The sequence below is a fragment of the Cebus imitator genome, unplaced genomic scaffold (genome assembly GCF_001604975.1).
Source record: "Cebus imitator isolate Cc_AM_T3 unplaced genomic scaffold, Cebus_imitator-1.0 Scaffold845, whole genome shotgun sequence".
Taxonomy (NCBI): domain Eukaryota; kingdom Metazoa; phylum Chordata; class Mammalia; order Primates; family Cebidae; genus Cebus; species Cebus imitator.
Genome location: NW_016108160.1, coordinates 273,030 through 293,886, shown reverse-complemented (window position 1 = coordinate 293,886; position 20,857 = coordinate 273,030). Strand labels below are relative to the sequence as shown.

The window sequence follows — 20,857 nt, the reverse complement described above, 5'->3', positions numbered from 1 at the left end:
TTCCGTTGTGCTGCTGGCTTTTTTTTTTCTTTCAGGGCTGCCCTGCCCAGCGAGGAGGCAGCCTAGTCACTGTCTGCCTGCAGAGGCTTTGCTGAGCTGCTATGGGTCCCGCCCAGCTGCCATGTGATCTTCTCTGCAGTCCTGTTTATATGGGTGTAGTTAGAACTGCCTTGGCAATGGTGGCCCACCTCTGTTATGGCGGACTCTCTCTGTAATGGCAGGTTGCCTAGGCAATGGTGGGTTGCCTCAGCAATGGCGGGCTGCCTCAGTGATGGTCAGACTGCCTCCGTAGTGGTGGAGTGTCTCAGTAATGGCGGACGCCCCTCCCCCTCAGAGCCAGGCCGTCCTGGCTTTAGCTGTGCTTGCTGTGAAACTCTCAACCTAGAGAGTTTTCAATTACTGTTTTTGTGTGTGTGTGTGGGGGGGGTGGGACCAGCCTAACCTGATCACCTGGCTCCCTGACTCAGAGTCTTTTGTTGTTGTTGTTGTTGAACGGTCGATCTCTCCCCGTGTTCCAGTCGCCTGTTGAAAAGGCACCAGGATCTCCCGTGCCACGACTCACTGAGCTGGCTGAAACGGCAGTGCTGAGATTCCTGGCAGTTTTTTTGCCTAGGAATCACCTGGCCTGGCTCGCTATTTCAGATGAATGGGCGACTCTGCCGTCTCAGGGCTCTAATCATCAGCTAAGAGGGCACCCGGACCAGTGTCTTTTGTACTGAGAGCCGCCACACCAGGGCACGGGCAAAGCAGCCGCGCGGGCCGAAACAGCCACGCTGGCGACCCGTGGGGCTCCTCCACCTGGGAATCTCCTGGTCTGTGGGCAATAAAAATCCATCTGGAAATGTGGCGTCCACTCACCCTCTACACTTTCACTGGGAGCTGCAATCCTGAGCTGTTCCTAGTCAGCCATCTTCCTCTTCCTCTCCTACTGTTGTTTTAAAGTCTCTTTTAACTGGTACAAGAATGGCTTTTCCTGGTTGCTTTTGCTTTGCCTCTGTGTGATATATCTTTTTCCATATTTTTGTTTTGAGTCTGAAGGTATCTTTGGCCAGTAAGTGGTGGGTCTCTTGAAGGCAGAAGACAGCAGTTGGGTCTTGTTTTATCCAATTTACCCACTCTGTGTGTGTGTGTGTGTGTGTGTGTGTGTGTGTGTGTGTGTCTGTGTGTGTGTGTGTATACATTTTTTTGAGACCAAGTCTCACTCTGTCACCAAGGCTGGAGTGCAGTGGTGAGATCTCAGCTCACTGAAATCTCCACCTCCCAAATTCAAGTGAGTCTCTTGTCTCAGCCTCCTGAGTAGCTGAGATTACAGGTGTGCACCACTATGGCCAGCTAATTTTTGTATTTTTAGTAAAGACGAGATTTCGCCATGTTGGTCAGGATATTCTCAAACTCCTGATCCTGTGATCTGCCCATCCCAGCCTCCCAAAGTGCTGGGATTACAGGTGTGAACCACCATGCCTGGCCTACTCTGTATATTTTAAGTGGAGCGTTCAACCCTTTATATTTAAGGTTAGTATTGATATATGAGGTTTTGTTTTTGTCATGGTGTTGTTAGCTTGTTGTTTTTGAGTTTCAATTTTTCAATTGTTTTATGGGATCTGTGAGCTTTGTGGTTATGTGTCCTTTTATGATGGTATCATTCATTTCCATGTTTATAACTCCTTTGAACACTTCTTGTAGGCCCAGTCTAGAGGTGACACATTCCTTTAATGTTTGCTTTTCTGGGAAAGACTTGCTTTTTCCTTCATTTGTGATGCTTAGTTTAGAAGAATATAAAAGTTTTGGTTGGTTTTTATTCCTTAAAGAGAGTAAAAATAGGCCCATGGTGTTTTCTGGCTTGTATGGGTTCAAGTGAGAAATCTGCTGTTTGTATGATGGGTTTTCCTTTAAGGTGACTTGACTCTTCTCTAGCTGCCTTTAAGATTTTTTCTTTAGTGTTGGCCTTGGATAGTCAGATAACTATATGCCTTGCTAATGTTTCCCCTTGTATAGTATTTCATAGATATCCTCTGAATTTCTTTTATTGGCTGTCTACCTCCGTAGAGAATTGAAGAAAGCTTTCTTGAGTTATACTCAATTCCATATTTCTCAAAGACTTTGCTTATTTTATAAAATTACTTTTTCTTTATTTATTTTTGTCTGACTGGGTTAATTTGAAAGACCTATGTTTTGCCAGGTGTGGTGGTTCATGCCTGTACTCCCAGCACTTTGGAAGGCTAAGGCAGGAGAATCTCTTGGGTCCAGGAGTTTATGACTAGCCTGGGCAACATAATAGAAACCCATCCCTACAAAATTAAAAGAAAAAAAAAAAAGGCCTATCTTTGGGTTCTAAAATTCTTTCTTCTGATTGGCCTAGTCTATTGTTAAAGCTTGTAATTGCATTTTGAAATTCCTTAAATGAATTTTTCATTTTTAGAAGTTCTGTTTTTGTAAAGGATGTTCATATCTTCCTTCATTTTCTGTATTGCTTTCATGGTTTCTTTGTGATGATTTTCAACCTTCTCTTGGATCTCATTGAACTTCATTGCGAACCATGCTTTGCGTTCTTTATCTATCATTTTTGAGTTTCCACTTTAGTTAGTGACTGTTTCTAGAAAGCTAGTGTGATCTTTTAGTGGCATTATAACATTTAGATTTTTTATGGTGACAGAATTTTTATGCTGGTTCTTTCTCATCTGAAGAGACTGCCACTTCTTTTTAAATTGATTTTCATTCAGGTGGGATTTTCTTTCATATATATATACATATATTTCCTCTAGAGAGTGTGACTGTAGTGTATGTTGGGTAAGATCTTTGGCTTTGGTTGTGCACTCTTGTTAGTAGGTTTTACATTGGGCTGTGCAGTTAGACCTGCAGGCCAGTAGGTGGCACTAACAGACAAGAGCCAGCTGGGGCACAAGCAGCCGTGTATGCACTCACCCCTGGCTTGCCCATAAATATCCCAACAACAAGCCCTGAATGCACCAGCTCTGCCTTGCCCATAAATACCCCAATGACAAGTGAAGGCATAAGTCCTGACTCGTGTGGCTGGGGGAGCTCCTGGTGAGATGCACCAAGGTCTCTGCAGGGGGTAAGCTAGCTGCACTGACTTCACATCGTAGATATGCAGGAATGTGATCTGTTTCCCCTTTATACCCTGTCCTAGTGCTAATGACTCTCCTTTCAGATGCACACTTTTCTATCTCCAGGCCACAGTGTAGCTGAGAGCCATGGAAATTGCCTGACCCACAGTTCTCTGCTGGAGTGGTTTGGGGATGGAATCTCTTCACTCAGCTCAATATAGACAGCTTTATGGCTTGCCTGTTCTCTGATGGAGTAACTCTGTTACTTCATGTAGAAAGTTGGAGGGGCTCTGACATTTGGCCTGTGTATGTGGGTGTCAGTTGTGGTGATGTTGGCTGGTTGGGCTGGTCCAGCCTCTGATCCTGGGGGTGGGGTGGTCAGGTGCCAGCAGTGGTGGACTAGACTAGATGATTCCCCTATTCTCAGGCCCCTATATTGCCCACTGAATGGCATGTATGTGTCTGAAAGGGGTTGGACCAGACCTGTCAGTCAGCCCAGATTTCAGGTGCTGGCTGTGATTGAGAATGGCAGTCTGGTGCCTAGGTCACTGGCAGAACTCTCAGAAAGGGGCAGGGAGATGACAGGCCTATGGGGACTGGGTTGCAGTTGAAATGGTCTGGCAGGAGCAGGGTGGCTGTACTGTCAGACTTCCACTGGGGAGGGCAGGCCCCCTCTTCTGAGGCAATAAAAACTGGCAGCTGTGGAGCATGTGACCTGCTAGCACTTTCCTCCACAGAATCAGTTCTGGATTTCACTGTTGGGGCCTATGAAGGTGCCTGCTGTCCTGGCCTGCAGAGGCAGCAGTGGCAGAGGGTGTGGAGGGCCCATCTGTGGCCTCTGGGAGTAGACAGCTTCTGGGAGTCCACTCACGACCACAGCATTCAGGCAAGGGTGGGGCAGGTGCATGGGGGGCCTGTTACTGAAACATGAATGGAGCCATAGAAGCATGGGTTCACCCTGTGTATAGTCTGCCTGCTCCTGTGCATTGTGGTTGCAGGTTGTACTTTCTTTTGGAAACAATATTTTATGTCTTTTTTCTGTTGTTGAGGAGCTAGATCACAATAGAGAGAATAGCAGTATGGTCATAGCAGCAATTTGTTTGGTTTCCACAAGAACGTGGAGGACAGTGGGGGCAGAAACTAGGTTAGAGTTACTGTTCTTCATGTGACCTCTGACCTCTTGCTGTTTCCTCTGCAGCAGGACTATACAGAGTCTTCCAGGTCTCTAACCTTCCTCACTCACAACTCTGAATACTGACAGGCAGAGCAAAGGATGCAGGATTTGTCTCTGTTGCCTGACCAAGGGAACGTGGGCAGAGAATCAAAGGACCCCTATTCTCACTCTGCCTATCGCAATGTGTTGGCCCCAATAGAATGGGGGTCTTTCAGCCATCACCTGCCAGATACCCAACTTCAGGGACAGGAATCTGCATCCTGATGAGCTGGCCTGTAGATTAAAATCTCAGAAGCAGGGAAGGTTGGGGGGGTACAGTCTCAGACCCCACGGGTTTATTGCTTAGAAGATATGCAAGGGGCACATTCCCGAGGGACAGAGTAGAAGCCCTGAGCCTAAAATCACTAGGAACTCTGCAGAAGGGCAGGGTTGATGCGGACTCCTCAGTGGAAGCCTCCCAGAAAAAAATGATCATGGAAGGGAGTAGCTTGTCTAAAGGCAATGGCTGGGCTCACCAGCTTCTTGGTTTGAATCTCCAATTATTAATACTAACAGACCTTCAGAATAGACTCATGTGAGGGTGAAATAAGTGTAACCGGGGGGAGCGTACCCAGCTCCCAGTTCTGAAGAAGTTCTTGGCCTCTCTAACCCCGAAGAATGGGGAAAGGGGCCCCGGAGGCATGGTGAGTTTGCCTTTCAAATAAATATCATGAACCCAAAGAGTTTTGCTGAAGAGTGACTCATTAGACAGACAGAGAGAGAGAGAAAGAGAGAGAGAGAGAGAGACAGCTCCAACACTGTTGCGGGAGGGAGGCCAGGAGTGGGAAATCCATTCCAGTAAGGAGCAGCTGAAGTTTTAACCCTTGAGTTGTTCCCCTCACCATTCATGTTCTCATCCAATGAGATGAGTTCTTTCAAACTTCCTCTGGAGTGATTGATCTTTGACTCTGATACCAGATTGGCTACTTGGTCCACAGCCCTGAGTTACAGAGTCCCCTCCTCTCAGAGCTTTTGGTGGGATTTTGGGACAAAGGAGCCCCACCTGTCTTTCCCTACCGGGCCCATGTATGGGAAACCCAGACAAAGAACTTTACATTTGAAACCCCTCTGGTCTCTGGATGGAGACATGGAGCCAGGAAATTCTTGCCTTTGAAACCACGCCCCTCACGGACCCAGGAAGAGAAGTTTCTTTAACATAGTCCCTAAGTCCCAGCTCTGAACAGGAAAGTCCAACTGCTGTTGGGACACAGGCGTTGATCGTTCTTTAACTACTTTCAACTGAATTACAATGTAGAAGGGGCCCTGCAGTTGAAGTTTCCTCCAGAGGGGAGTCTTCCAGGGGTGCAGGTCAATCCAGAGGTCCATGATAGAACTCATGAGCCAAGGACATCCAAAGTTCCACTTGCAGGACCATTTGTAGCCTCATGGCCTGAATTCTAGAAGAAACGAATATGACAAGAAGGTTAAAGATGAAAGACCCGAAGTCAGAAATAACAGAATGGTTGTAAATGAGCCTAGAAGAGGGTAGAGCTAGGACAGCTAGTTATTAAACAAACTCTGCTATCCTGTTTCTTTTTTTTTTTTTTTAGACGGAGTTTCGCTCTTGTTACCCAGGCTGGAGTGCAATGGCGCGATCTCGGCTCACCGCAACCTCCGCCTCCTGGGTTCAGGCAATTCTCCTGCCTCAGCCTCCTGAGTAGCTGGGATTACAGGCACACACCACCATGCCCAGCTAATTTTTTGTATTTTTAGTAGAGACGGGGTTTCACCATGTTGACCAGGATGGTCTCGATCTCTTGACCTCATGATCCACCCGCCTCGGCCTCCCAAAGTGCTGGGATTACAGGCTTGAGCCACCGCGCCCGGCTGCTATCCTGTTTCTTGAAGGTCTTTAGCGTTGTGTTAGATTGACACCTGAGTTCTTTTAGCTTTAAGACAATACCCAACTGGTTTACAAAGTAGCAGCATTTTTCTCCTAAAAGGAGACAAGTTCCTTCTCTCTCTGCTGTTAGCAGATCCAGAGCCCTTCTATTTTGAAGACCCACAGCAGCTTAAGAGTTAAGCTGCTTCTACAGAGTTAGAGAGAATCAGCAACCTTTTCCATGTCATCATTTAACTCCTGAGGTAGCTTATAGTAAAATTGAGTAGAGGTAGTAATTCCTCCAGTGCCAGTACCAAGTCTTCCTATTATTCTGGTCCCCACTATGAAAGAAATAATTGGGGTTCGAGTATAGTGTGGCCTTGGCAAGTGCATCTAAGAGTCGGTATAAATTGTCATGGGGGGGCACTAGGAAGGAGAGGAGGCATATTTCCCCAGAGGTACTGTTCAGGCAGCAGTAAGCTGAGTGCCACAAGCAAAGAATAAGCCTGGTGCTAGGCAGTTGAGGCCTGGGGGTAAGGCAACACAGTTTTGGCATAAGTAAGCATTGGAGTGATAATATCAGAGGGAGAAGAGGAGAGCTATTGATACTAGAGAAGGCCACGGGAGGTGGGTTTCCTGTGCCTGATTTTTTAAGTGTCTTTTAAAAATTTTGTTCATTTTTTCCACTTTCCCTAAGGACTGAGCCTTCCAAGCACAGTGGAGATGATACTGTATTCCTAACACTTTGGAAATTCCCTAGGTCACTGAAGCTTTGAAGGCAGGGCCATTATTGCTTTGAAGAGAGCAAGGGAGTCCAAATCTAGAATTATTTCATTAATCAGGACTTTTATTACCTCTTGGGCTTTTTCTAACAGATATTGATATCTAACTAACAGATTTTCTAACTAACAGATATTGATATCCCTGAGACTTAGGCATATGAGTAAAGTCCATTTACCAGCCCTCACCTGGGTAATGACCAGTTCACTCTTTCCCAGGAGGAAATTTGCAATGTGTTAAAGGATTATTTTTCTGGCATATTTTACATCCTTTGACTATTTGATGGACAGCCTTGAAGAGAACTTTTTCTGTAAATATAGATTTGGCCATTTGATATGTATTCTCTCTACCATATGGAAGGTTTGATGTAAGGTTTTAAGTATTTTTCACTTGACAGCAGGTAAGAGTACTTTTCCCTCTTCGGTAGCTAGCTATCCTGAAGGAAGAAGATTATGTCCCTGGGAGGTTGCCCACTCTACCTCTTCTGATGAGTATTGAGGTCTAGTTCCCTGGAGAGGGTTTTCCCGTATTAAAGATCCTTCTATAAATTCTTGTCTAGCTGCCCTTTTTGCCTCTAGGTTAGCTCAGTGATTGCCCTCTGCTTCCTTCTCATCTCCTTTCTGGTGACCTCGGCAGTGTAAGACTGCTACCTCTTTGGGTTCTTGGACAGCTTGTAATAAGTCTAAAATTTCCTTATGATACTTAATGGGAGTTCCTGCCGAGGTTAGGAACTCTCTTTCCTTCCACATGTCTGCATGAGTGTGGAGAACCAGGTAGGCATATTTGGAATCAGTGTATATATTTATTCTCTTTCCTTTTCCTAATTTTAGAGCTCAGGTGAAGGCTACTAGTTCTACCAATTGGGCACTAGTCCCAGGAGGAAGGGAATTACTTTCAAGCACTGTTTGATCACTGACTGCTGCATATCCTGCCTTTTGACCTTGACTTTTCATAAAGGAACTTCCGTCAGTGTATAGGTTAAGGTCAGGATTGGCTAGAGGAGTTTCTAAGAGATCCTCTCAAGCCGCATAGTTCTGGGGTATAACCTGCTGACAGTCATGTTCTTGCCCCTTCCTCAGGAAGAAAAGTGGCTGGATTGAGGGCTGCACATGTGCGCAGCTGAAGTACAGGCCCTTTGAGCATTAAGGCCTGATATTTGAGTAAGTGGTTGTTGGACAGCTATAAGCCTCCTTTAGAGGCCAGAATCCCAGCTACATCATGTGAAGTCCATACAGTTAGATCTTTCCCTTGTACTTTTTTAACAGCTTCTGAGACCAATATAGCCACCGCAGCTACAACTCGCAAGCAGTGTGGCCAGCCTTTTGCTACTGCATCAATTTCCTTACTTACATATGCCACCGGTTGTGGCGTGGTTCCCCAAGTCTGGGTGAGAACCCCCAGTGCCACCCCTGACTTTTCCGTAACATATAGGGAGAAGTCATTTCCTGTAGGACAGCTTAGAGCTGGAGCCTGCAGTAGTGCCTGCTTCAGGGTCTGAACGGCTGCCTCAGCTATAGGGTCCCAGAGTACTAAATGGGTGTTAGATTTTTGGGTTTCCTTAATCAGAGCGTACAGACATTTTGCTATTTCACCATATCTGGGAATCCATAATTGGCAAAACCCAATTATTCCTAAGAATCTCCACAACTGTTTTAAGGTTTTTGGATGGGGGAAGGCCAGTATGGGTTGGAGACATTCTCCATCAAGGGCCCGAGTGCTGTTAGACAAGACAAGCCCTAGGTATTTTACCTCTTGCTTACAAAGTTGGGCTTTTGATTTGGAAACCTTATATCCACAGGTGGCTAGAAAGTTTAGGAGGTCCTGGGTGGTCTGCTGACACTGGATTTCTGAGTTAGCGTTAAAAGTAAGTCATCCATATATTGAAAAACCAGGGTACCTGGATGTGAGAAATGACTAAGGTCCTGAGCTAGAGCCTGGCCAAACAGGTGGGGGTTATCTGGAAAGCAGTGAGGTAACACTGTCCAGGTGAGCTGAAAATTCTGGTCTACAGGGTCTTCAAAGGTGGACAGAAACTGGGAGTCAGGATGTAATGGAACACAGAAAAAGGCATCCTTAAGATCCAGGACTGTAAGACGTTGTGCCTCTCCTGGTATTTGAGAGAGCAAGGTGTATGGGTTGTGTAGGGCTAGGTATAAAGGGATCACAGCTTTGTTAATAAGCCTGAGATATTGCACTAGCCTCCGTTGTCCATTAGGCTTTTGTACTTCTAAAATTGGAGTATTACAATGGCTGTTACAGGTCCTTACTATACCCTGAGCTTTTAAGTTCCTTACAATATCCTGTAAGGAAAAACCCCTTTTTGGCTTCTGGTCTTATGGGGTACTGTCTTTGATAAGGAAAAGAGATAGGATCCTTTAGCCTTATTTGAATTTGGCAGGCATTCTTCGCCCACCCAAATTGTCCCTCCATTGCCCAAACATCAGAATTAATCCCTTCTTTAAATCCCAGGCAGCAGAGAGGGATTTCCTCCCTGACAACGTTCATATAGATAATGGTTCCTGCTCTGGCTAATGCAGCTCTAGTAAGGGAGTGGGACTTTCTGGCATGATGAGGAAGGCATGGGATAAGAGCATATTTCCCCAGTTACAGCTTAGGGGCTGGGCAAAATATTGGGAGACTGCTTGTCCTAGGACTCCTCGGACAGTTACAGACTTGGAGGACAACTGTCCAGGACAGGAAAGCAAAACTGAGAAGTCTGTGCCAGTGTCCAGGAGATTGATCTCCTGGCCCCCTATGGTTAGATTTACCTGGGGCTTGGTGAGGGTGATGGCTTGTGGTGGTGCTTGTCCCGGGCACCCTCAGCTCTGATGTTGGGCCATCTGTTTAGCCACCTCAGGCCCTGGAAACCTTCATCCCCTGTGACAGTTTGCCTTCCAGTGATCCCCTTGGCACAGTGGGCTAGGATGAGGAGGTGGTCTGTTCCTCTGGGGACAATCTTTCTTAAAGTGTACCAGTAGGTTGCAGTGATAGCAAGATCTGCCAGACTGGTGGCTATCCCAATCCTTTCCCTTTTCCAAGCCCCTTTGTTCTGCTTGCCTGAAGGTCGTGACTAGGGCTGCCGCCTTTTTCTTGTCCCTCATGTCCCTTTCAGCCTGTTCCTCCTGGTCTTCATTATAAACACTGAGGTAGCTAGATTTAGTAATGATTCTAGACTCTGTTCTGGCCCCAGGGCAAAATTCTGGAGCTTCTTCCTAATGTCTGCTGCTGATTGTATAATAAATTTGTCTTTTAGTATTAGCTGACCCTTGATGGAGTCTGGTGACAGGGGAGTATACTTTCTTTTTTTCGGACGGTGGGTGCGAGCTGTTTATCTCAGGGAGAGGGCAGGGGAGGGGGCTCAGCCTTTCTTGGGTGGCTTTCCTCATGGCGACCAGGATGTCACTCAGTTCCTCCCGCTTCCTCTTGGCATGGATGTGTGTCCCCACCCTTTCCTTGATGAACTTGAGGGCCCATTTTTCCTTAGACACCTTCAGTAACTCCATGACTTGCCGCTCATATGGGGCAAAGCCACACACCTCCCGGATTATGTCCCACATGAACTTGGTGTGTTTGGTCAGACCCCAGCGGTGGTGGCTGCGCCTGGACTTGCTCACGTTATTAGTTACCTTGTGGTCCTTGTTGAGGCCCATGGCCATAGGACAGTGAAGAGCCATGGCTGCTGCTCTCCAATGGCAACTGTGGCAGAAGGGCTGATGCCATGTGGAACTCTCAGGAATGTACTTTCTTAAGGCCTTCTGTAACTGCTCAAGGAAGCCTGTTGGGCTTTCTTCCTTTCTCTGAGTATGGTGGATTACATTCCATAGTTCATGGGCTTTTTACTAGTTTGCCTTAATCCCTCAAGCATGCAGGTCAATAGGTGCCCATGACTCCAGTCCCCATGTTTTGAGTGAGGATCCCAGGGAGGATCCATGCTCTGGACTGCCTGTCTACCTGTAGGGAATCTATCCTTCTCCTCTGATGTCATTTGGTTGTGTAGTTGACTAAGGTAACAGGTGTACCCAAACTCTTCAGCCACTGCTAGAGCAGCCTCTCTCTCATTGCTGGTTAGGGTCTGACTAAGCAATATCATGATATATTTCCAATCTAATTCAAAGGCCTGACCCAGTCCCTGCAGAACATCTATGTACTTGTCCAGGTCATCTGAAAATTTTCCTAAGTCTGCCTTGATTTGCTTTAAGTCAGAAACTGAAAAGGGCGTATGTACTTTGATTGGGCCAAATTATCCTCCTTTTGCCTGTAGGGGGCAGATTTGGGGAATCCTAGTAGCCTGAGGTGCCTTGGCTGTTTTGGCATTACCTGACTCCTCTTGGGTTATGGGAGCTGAGGTGACCTGATCAGCATGGGTGGAGGGAGGAGCCACAGGAAGTCCTGAATATAGGGGTAGTCCTGAGGAGTGGCCAGTAGGGCATAGATTACAAGCCTTACATAGCTGAGGATTATCCCTTAGAGAAAATAAAACTTGCACATAAGGGACCTTGATCCATTTACCTTCCCTCTTACAGAAAAGGGTCTAATTGTAGTTGAGTGTTATAATTTATAATTCCCTTAGGAGGCCAGGTTTCTCCACTCAGCAGAGGGTAACATGGCCACCCTGTTTGGCAGAAAAAAAGAGCCTCTTCTTCAAAGATTGTAGGTTAAATTGGTCCCAGTTATCCAGGATACGCTTCAAGGGTGGTTTTGCCTTGGGAAGAGCAGCACCCATCTGAAATTGAACACAGGGATGCCCACATCCCTGGTTATTCCTTGACTGCTAGCCCTGGGGCATCCCCCAGTTATAGCACCTTGTGGTTTCCTTGTGCCCTAGATGCATGAACATCTTCTGCTTCCCCCCACCATTTGCCAGGTTTAATCACTCTTACTGGCATCATGGGCACACTCTCACTGTCTAATGTCCTCTTTGGCCACCATAAGGACATGGGGACTGCCAGGCTTAGTGGCCCTGTACCAGCATATCCTTGAATAACTAGGCCAGTGAGTCTTGGGCAATGGGTGCCAATATTCCATAGCTAGAGTTCAATTAACATAGGCCTGACCATAAAACTGCCTGAGGAAGATAAACTCCTTGAGAAGGGCCTCTAAGCACTACAATCTTAAAGAAGGAAATGGTAGGCCACAAGACTGAGGCCAGAAGGCCTGCCCTTGGGACTCAGGCCTTCTCCACTTTCCATCATAGGAATATGCCCTAGGGTTATGGGGCCTGTAATTAATATTTGAGCCCTGGACCAGGTCTCACTATGGTATTCTAGATGGAGAAATTCTGCTGTATGGAGAGCCAATCCTAGGCAGACAAGTTGTACATTATCAGATTCTGGCCCCGTTCAGTTGAATTGGGAAATTGCAGGTGATGAAAAACTAAATGTCCTGTAGCCTCCAGTACCCACTGATAGATTCTGGCTCTGATAGGACATAACCTAGCACAGCGGACTAAGGGAACTAGCTCTGTGTATTTATAGCTCTGTGTATTTATACTCTAAGAGGTCCTCATAGGCATAAGCCTATGGGAACCATGGGCAAGGGTCCCTGGACTGCCACCCTAAGAGCCTCAAAGTCCTAGCAAGAAGGGTAATAGCCTCATGTGTAGGAAATATCTTAGAGGAAAGAGCCGGGAAGAAGTTTGTCTCCTCCTGGACCAAGGAGGTTGGGGTCTGAAAGGCTAGGTGTGGCTCGCACAGGTGGCTTTTTCTTAGGAGGTCCAAACAGGGCCACAACCTCAACTGGACTAAACTGGGAGTTTGGGACTGCTGCTCTTTCCTCCTGCTGACCCTTGGCTTGGCCCAGAGAAAGAAAGAACAGTAAGAAAGGGAAACTGGTTCAGGGCTGACCAATGCTCCCAGTTCCAAAGAGCTGGGGTTAGTTAGAGAGTTCATTTCCAGAAAGTCTAACATCCATGTCTTTAGTCTGGTGGCTATGCTAGTACTTTGATGGCTGAGAGGCACCTGGTGTTTTTACCTCCTTAACACATTTAAAAGAAGGGAAAGGACAGATTAGCAAGCAAAAGGGGTCCAATATCACTCAACACTATGAAGTTCAATGTCTCCTGGCTGGCTCGCCATAGATGTAACGGGGGAGCATACCGTACCCAGCTCCCAGTTCTGAAGAGGTTCCTGGCCTCTCTCACCCCCGAAGAATGGGGAAAAGGGCCCCAGAGGTAGGGTGAATTTGCTGTTCGAATAAATATCATGGACCCAAAGAGTTCTGTGGGAGAGAGAGAGAGAGAGAGACAGGGGCAGCTCCCATGCTCTTTTGAGAGGGGAGCCCGGAGTGGGAAATTCTTTCAGGTAAGGAGCAGCTGAAGTCTTAACCCTTGAGTTATTCCCTCACCATTCATGTTCTCATCCAATGAGAGGAGTTCTTTCAAACTTCCTCTGGAGTGATTGATCTTTGACTCTGATACCGGATTGGCTACTTGGTCCACAGCCCTGAGTTACAGAGCCTCCTCCTCCCAGAGCTTTTGGTGAGATTTTGGAACAAAGGATCCCCACTTTTGGCAGGATTCTGGGACAAAGGAGCCCCACCTGGCTTTCCCTACCTTGCCCGTGCACGGGAAACCCAGACAAAGAACTTTACATTTGAAACCCCTCTAGTCTCTGGATGGAGGCGTGGAGCCAGGAAATTCCTGCCTTTGAAACCATGCCCCTAGTGGACTCAGGAAGAGAAGTTTTTTAACACAGTCCCTCATAAGGAAGCGAGTTTCTTGTAAAGGAGCGAAGAGAGTCCATGAAGAATTATAATGATGGTTATGCAAACCTCCCCAGGTCCTAGGATAATTGGAGATTACTGCCCATGCTCCTACCCAAACCCATCCCTAAATCAAGAAAAGGGGTTTGTCTCTCAGGGAATAAGTGGACTCCTAGAAGCAGGAGGTGATGGAGGGTCATGGTGGCAGGGAGGGATCAATGGTTACATGGCTCAGCTTCTGCCTGGAAAAGTGAGTCCACAGTTCACTAACATAATATCATCCATGAACAAGTAGCCACAAAGACCACAGTCGACAAACACGCACATACACAGACACATCATAGGAGTTGGGCAAGACCACAGGCTGCACGAGGGAGACAAATGTTACTTGCATCATTAGGTTGAAGAATGTTGTTAGAAGGGATAGGGATGTGCACAGGGAGATGCTGTGCTATGCTGGGGGACCTTCATTGAAGCAGGCAGGTCCTATCTGGTGGGGAGCCATGGAGTCTGCCCACTCCTGTGCATCATGACTGAGGTGCCCAAAAGTTTCCTCCCTCTTCATTTCTTCCCTGGCCTATGGGTGGCAGGGGTGAAGGCAACAGTTGTAGAGGCTACAGAGGGCCTATCGGTGGCTTCTGGGAGCTGGTGGCCTTTGGGAGTTGAACTGTGCCTGCAATATTAAGGTGGGGCAGGATTGGTTTGTTGGGGTTCTGCCCCAAAAGCAGGCAAGCCCTGTTTGGCAGAGTGCAGCAGAGGTGGGAGCCATGTGGTTTGTCATCTACCTATTCCTTCTTACCATGGCCATGGTATCTGTCCTAGGAGTATGTGAAATGCCTGACTTCCCTCCTTAGCAGGGCATCAGTACCTGGCTCTAGGCTGCTTGGGAATCAAAAATCTGTTGAATTCCACGTGGGCTTGAGCAGTACCTCTGCTCAGTCTCCAGGTGGCTCCCTATGTTAGTCTGAAGACCCGAGGGGGTCAAGGGAACTCATTCATGACTTGGATTGTAATGGTCCATGGTGAAGGTATAGAACCCCTGGAATCTCTCACTCACTCACCCCTCCCCTATATTAGGAAGCCTCTCCTGGCTCCGCATCTATCCTGGCTAAGCACAGTGCCTACCTTCATTCTCCTCTGTTCTCCATGGTTCCTATTGCTTCTCGGGTGAATTTCAGCATGCTCTTTTACATGATCCACTTGAAATGTATTTACTCACTATTTTAACTCCTCTCCATTAGAGAGGTGCCTGCTAGCTGCTTCTAGTCACCCATCTTGAACTGGAACCTGATTTTCATCTTAATTTCTTTGTTGATCCAATGGTTATTCAGGAGAATTTTGTTTGATTTACCTATTTGTATACTTTCCAATGTTCCTCCTGATATTAATTTCTAGTTTTATTCCATTGTGGTCTAAGAAGATACCCAATATGATTTCTGTTTTTAAAAAATTTGTTGAGTCTTGTTCTGTGGCCTACTATATGGTCTATCCTGAAGAATGTTTTATGTGCTGGTGAAAAGAATATATATTCTGCAGTTGCTAAATAGAATGTTTTGTAAACGCCTGTTAGGTTAATTTGGTCTAGAGTCCAGTTGAAATCCAATTCTTCTTTGTTGATTTTCTGTCTAGATAATCTGTCTAATGTTGAGGGTGGATTAAGTTCTCCAGTATTATTGTATTATAGTCTATCTTTCTCTATCTAGTAATATTTGATTTACGAATCTTGGTGCTCTAGTGTTGGGTGCATATATATTTAGAATTATTATATCCTCTTGCTGGATGGATTCCTTTGTTTTTACATAATAACAACAAGACAGGGTGCTCATCCTGGAGTGCAGTGATATGATTATGGCTCACTGCAGCTTTGAACTCCTGGGCATAAATGATTCTCCCACCTTAGCCTCCTGAGTAGCTGGGACTACAGGCACACGCCACCACATCTGGCTCATTTTTTAGTATTTATTTTGTAGAGACAGGGTCTCACTATTTTCCCGGGTTTGTCTCAAACTCCTGACCTCAAGTGATCCTCCCATTTTGGCCTCCCAAACTGCTGTGATTACATGTGTAAGCCCCCATCCCTGGCCTGTTCTTGACTTAAAGTCTATCTTATCTGCTATAAGTATAGCTATTTCTGCTTGCTTTGGGTTTCCATTTATGTGAATTTTTTTTTCCATCTCTTTACTTTTACTGCATATGTGTCTTTACTGGTCAAGTAGAGAATTTAATCTGTTTACATTCAAGTTATTATTATTATTATTTGAGATGGAGTTTCAGTCTTGTTGCCTAGGCTGGAGTGCAATGGCACAATCTTGACTCACCATAACCTCTGCCTCCAGGGTTCAGGTGATTCTCCTGCCTCAGCCTCCCAAGTAGCTGGGATTACAGGAATGTGCCACCTCGCCCGGCTAATTTTGTATTTTTAGTAGAGACAGGGTTTCTCCATGTTGGTCAGGCTGGTCTCGAACTCCCAACCTTAGGTGATCTGCCCGTCTCAGCCTCCCAAAGTGCTGGGATTACAGGTGTGAGCCTTTGCGCCTGGCCTCAAGGTTATTTTTGATGCTTGAGGTTTTGTTCCTGTCATACTGTCAATTGTTTTCTGGTTGTTTTATATATTCTTTCTTGTTTAGGTTTCCTCCTGTTGCTTATTGTTGGGGTTTCCTGGATTTCTGTTATGATGCCATTTAAGGCCTTCTTCTTCTTTCTTTGTGTGATTGCTTTATTGGTACATTTTATCTTTTCATGTTTTTATGATGGCAAATGTCATTTTTTTTTCTTTTCTTTTTTTACTTTTAGGTTTAGAATTGGCAATTACTTTTAAGGCTAGTGGTAATAAATTTCCTCGGAGATTTCTTGTTCGGGAAAGTCTTTGCAGATAACATTTTAATGGCATCTACCTTTCTCCAGGAACACAGGTATGACATTACAGTAATGACATCCTTTTTCAAGGAGATTCATCTGACACACTCAATAAGTACATATGTCCAATGTCTTTTTTTTTTTTTTTTTTTTTTTTTGCTTATAAATTAAAATTAGCCATCACTCCTGTTAGTGCTTTCAAAAAACTTGTTCACAGCAGCCTTTTTCCTCCTGGACCACTCATGATGGCCATTAGTTGCTTCAGGGCTTCCCATGCAAGAAATTCCCATGCTATGCACCACTAAAATAACATATGGCTGGCTACCTAGTGGGCTGTCCTAGAAATAAACGTTCTCACTGGGAGTGGTGCCTCACACCTGTAATTCCAGCATTTTGGGAGGATGAAGCAGGCAGATCACCTGAGGTCAGGAGTTCAAGACCAGCCTGGCCTTCATGGTGAAACCTCATCTCTACTAAAAATATAAAAACCAGCCAGGTGTGGTTGTGGTGGTGCATGCCTGTAGTCCTAGCTACTTGGGTGGCTGAGGCACAAGAATCTCTTGAACCCAGGAGGCAGAGGTTGCAATGAGCCAAGATTGAGCCACCNAAAAAAAAAAAAAAAAAAAGAAAAAAACAAATAGAGGCTTTTATAGACCCTGAGCTGTGACCCTGTGACCTTCCATATCCAGCTGTCCGTTATTCTTTGGGTTACAGAGTGAGCACCTCACAAGCTCGGCCTGGCTACTGAGGCCTACTTGAGACAGAATTGAGACAAACCTGGGCCTTCTGGTATATTCCATCTGCAGAAGGGGGTGCCTTCTCCTGTTCTTTATACCTTGACAAATTCCAGGGTGCTGACAGAGGTTATTCCTCTCCCAGACTTCTGGAGAACCTAGGAAGCCCCTTGGGATTAACTGAGTGAACAGCAATGGGAGTTCAGACTCTGCAAAAAGCATTGCTAACTATCACACATGACACAGCTTAATGGAATGTTATTCTTTCTATCCCTTAGCTTGGATGTCCCTAATGAAGGACCAGTCCTAAGGAACAACACGCTTGGCCAAAGATCAAGCAGTCAACTTAGCACTAGATGCCCTAATCAACAAATTACCTCGTCTTCATATTTATTATAAACTATTAGGCCATTACCTGAAAATTGTCCATTTCAAGGTTGAACTCTGGGCATCTCTTGCTGCATAAGCACTCAAAATATAATTCCAAATCATCCATCTCCACCTATACTAAGGCCAAAATGCAAGACTTTGCTAGAACACTCCTTATTCCCTTCAGAGTTACAGACACTACTAATATTAACCAAAACACAAATTTCACTTATACTATACCATTCTGGGCTCTTGGAAAACGCATTAAACACTCAACAAAACTTGTATGCCCCTGATAGGTCCCAAATAACTGATTTAACTGGGAGACACAATGTCCTGAAACAATTTCTTTCCTTTTTTTTTTTTTTTGAGACGGGGTTTCACTATTGTTGCTCAGGCTGGAGTGCAATGGCACAACCTCGGCTCACTGCAACCTCTGCCTCCTGGGTTCAGTAGATTCTCCTGTCTCAGCCTCCTGAGTAGCTGGGATTACAGGCATGCGCCACCACGCCTGGCTGATTTTTTTGTATTTTTAGTACAGAAGGGGTTTTACCCTCCTTAGCCTCCCAAAGTGCTGGGATTACAGGCCTGAGCCACTGTACCTGGCAACAATTTCTTTTCAAATTCCAGTCCAACAAAAAAATTCCTAAAGCTCTCTAATTTGCCCCAAGCCTTAATCTAGTTTTTGAAATAATTTTTTGATCTTACTCTTATCCCATAAAGTCTGGAGACCAGATCAAAGACACTTACTCTCCTCAGACTCGTTAACTGTAGCTTTTTCCCACAGACCAGACAGCTTTCATATGATACAGTAGCATTTTGTTGTTGTTTTGTTTTGAGACAGAGTTTTGCTCTTGTTGCCTAGGCTGGAGTACAATGGCGCAATCTTGGCTTACCGCAACCTCTGCCTTTTGGTTTTAAGTTATTCTCTTGCCTCCGCCTCCCAAGTAGCTGGGATTATAGGCATGCGCCACCATACCTGGCTAATTTTGTATTTTTTAGTAGAGTTGGTGTTTCTCCATGTTGGTCAGGCTGGTCTCAAACTCCTGACCTCAGGTGATCCACCCACCTTGGCCTCCCAAAGTGCTGGGATTACAGGCACAAGCCACCATGCCTGGCCGATAGGGCACCATTCGAACCTAAATTTCCACCTAAAATAAAACCCTATCAGGTGCAGCTGTACACTATTCTTTTGATTGTTGGTCTTACCACTGGTTTGGGTGCTTTAACTGGTTTAGAACCAGAAGCCCAAACTCCCCAGTAGATGATTGTTTCAAGTAAACATGAAAAATTCTGAGGCCTACATCTACTTGAGTGGGTACTCACTTGTAAAGGATATCAAGTCCCATATCCTGGATGACATTGTCCTGGCCCCAAATGTCACCAATGGAGATGACATAGCTTCAGAGGAAATTGCTCCAACTCAAAACTTTACTGCTGGGTATGACATTGCCTGAGACAATATCACCCCAACCCAAGACCCTGATGTTGGGAATGACTCTGCCTCTGTGCTGCAGAGGACTTCCCCACTTGCACTAAACTTGCACTCTAGTGGTGTCCATGGACTTCTTCTCCTAACACACAAATGGACACAGGACTTTTTTTTTTTTTTTTTAATTTTCTTTCTTAACTCACTGTCTGCTGAGCCCATGATTCTGGTATGTTTCCTGCTCTCTGTTACCCCCACAGTCCCCTACCTACAAGAAACTCTGATACATGTTACTAAAATTAATGGAGATTAGTACTTTCCCCAGAAAACAGAAACCCCCATATTCATCAACCCCTTGAAGCCCTGGGGGAGTGAGGGAGGACTACCTTCTCCCTGATGTCTTTTTCTACTACCACCATCCAGCTTTCCACCACAGTTTCTCACCTTGCAAATATAACCACCACAGCCTCTCTTTCTCCCTAAATATATCTTCGCCATTCAAATACAGCTGCTTTAGACTTAAAGTATTGGCCAGGCGCAGTGGCTCACGCCTGAATCCCAGCACTTTGGGAGGTTGAGGTGGATGGATCACGAGGTTAGGAGTTCAAGACCAGCTGATCAAGATAATGAAACCCCGTCTCTACTAAAAATACAAAAATTAGCTGGGCGTGGTGGTGGCTATCTGTAATCCCAGCTACTCTGGAGGCTGAGGCAAAAAATTGCTTGAACCTGGGACGTGGAGGTTGCAGTGAGCCGAGATCGCGCCACTGCACTTCAGCCTGGGTAACAGAGTGAGACTCCGTCTCAAAAAAAAAAAAAAAAAAAAAAAAAAAAAAATATATATATATATATATATATAATGGAAGGTAATATATATGTGTATATATACACACATGTTCATATATATATACATGTATAATATATATAACCTTCCTATATATATACACACATTTATACATATATGTATATATATAAAACCTTCCATTATATATAATTTATAGTATTTATATATAATTACATATAATATATATTATAAATACTATAATATATAATATATATCTTGACCATTATATGTATATAATATATATCTATAATGCTGAGGCACCAATGGGTGGATTGTAGAGCATTCTTATAATTTTATGTTGCCTTACTATCAATTTTGAATACAATTTTATTTTATTTCATTTTATTGTTATTGTTTTTTGAGACAGAGTCTCACTTTGTCACCCAGGCTGGAGTGCAGTGGCACAATCTTGGCTCACTGGAGCCTCTGCCTTCCAGGTTCAAGTGATTCTCCTGACTCAGCCTCGAATAGCTGGGTTTACAGACACACACGACCACACTCAGCTAATTTGTGTATTTTTAGTAGAGATGGGGGTTTCACCATGTTGGCCAGGCTGCTCTCGAACTTCTGACCTCAGATGATCCACCCACCTCAGCCTCCCGAAGTGTTGGGATTACAGGCGTGAGCCACCGCGCCTGGCCTTTAAAACAATTTTAACTTTTTCATACCAGAAGCAGGGCTCAGTCATTCTTCACACAGTTTCCAGTTGTACACTATACCCAACTGGGTCAAGCTGGTGGTCAGAGATAAGAACTTATAGGCATTTCTCCCACCTAGAAAACGGGATTCCTGGCTGGGAATATATATATATATATATAGTTGCCATGTGCTCTGTCTCTCTCTGCCTGATTCTTCCTTCCTGCCTTGGGTACTCTGGGGATGAATGCCCTCCCAACTCATTTCACATTTCCTGACCAGAATCTTTTTTTTCCCCTTTTTTGAGACAGGGTCTTGCTCTGTCACCCTGGCTGGAGTGCAGTGTTGTGATCTTGGCTCACTGTAACCTCTCTCTCCTGGGTTCAAGTGATTCACGTGCCTCACCCACT

At 45.3% G+C, this 20,857-nt stretch overlaps 1 protein-coding gene across 1 annotated transcript; it reads right to left on the bottom strand.

Moving 5' to 3' along the window:
* Positions 1-679: 679 nt before the first annotated feature.
* On the bottom strand, positions 680-10,554 carry LOC108297791 (60S ribosomal protein L36-like). The gene is made up of 2 exons (XM_037735573.1): positions 10,177-10,554; positions 680-814 (listed from the first exon to the last, which is right to left on the bottom strand). The coding sequence occupies exons 1-2, from the start codon at positions 10,552-10,554 to the stop codon at positions 680-682; spliced, it is 513 nt and encodes a 170-aa protein (XP_037591501.1).
* Between the last annotated feature and the right edge of the window lie 10,303 nt (positions 10,555-20,857).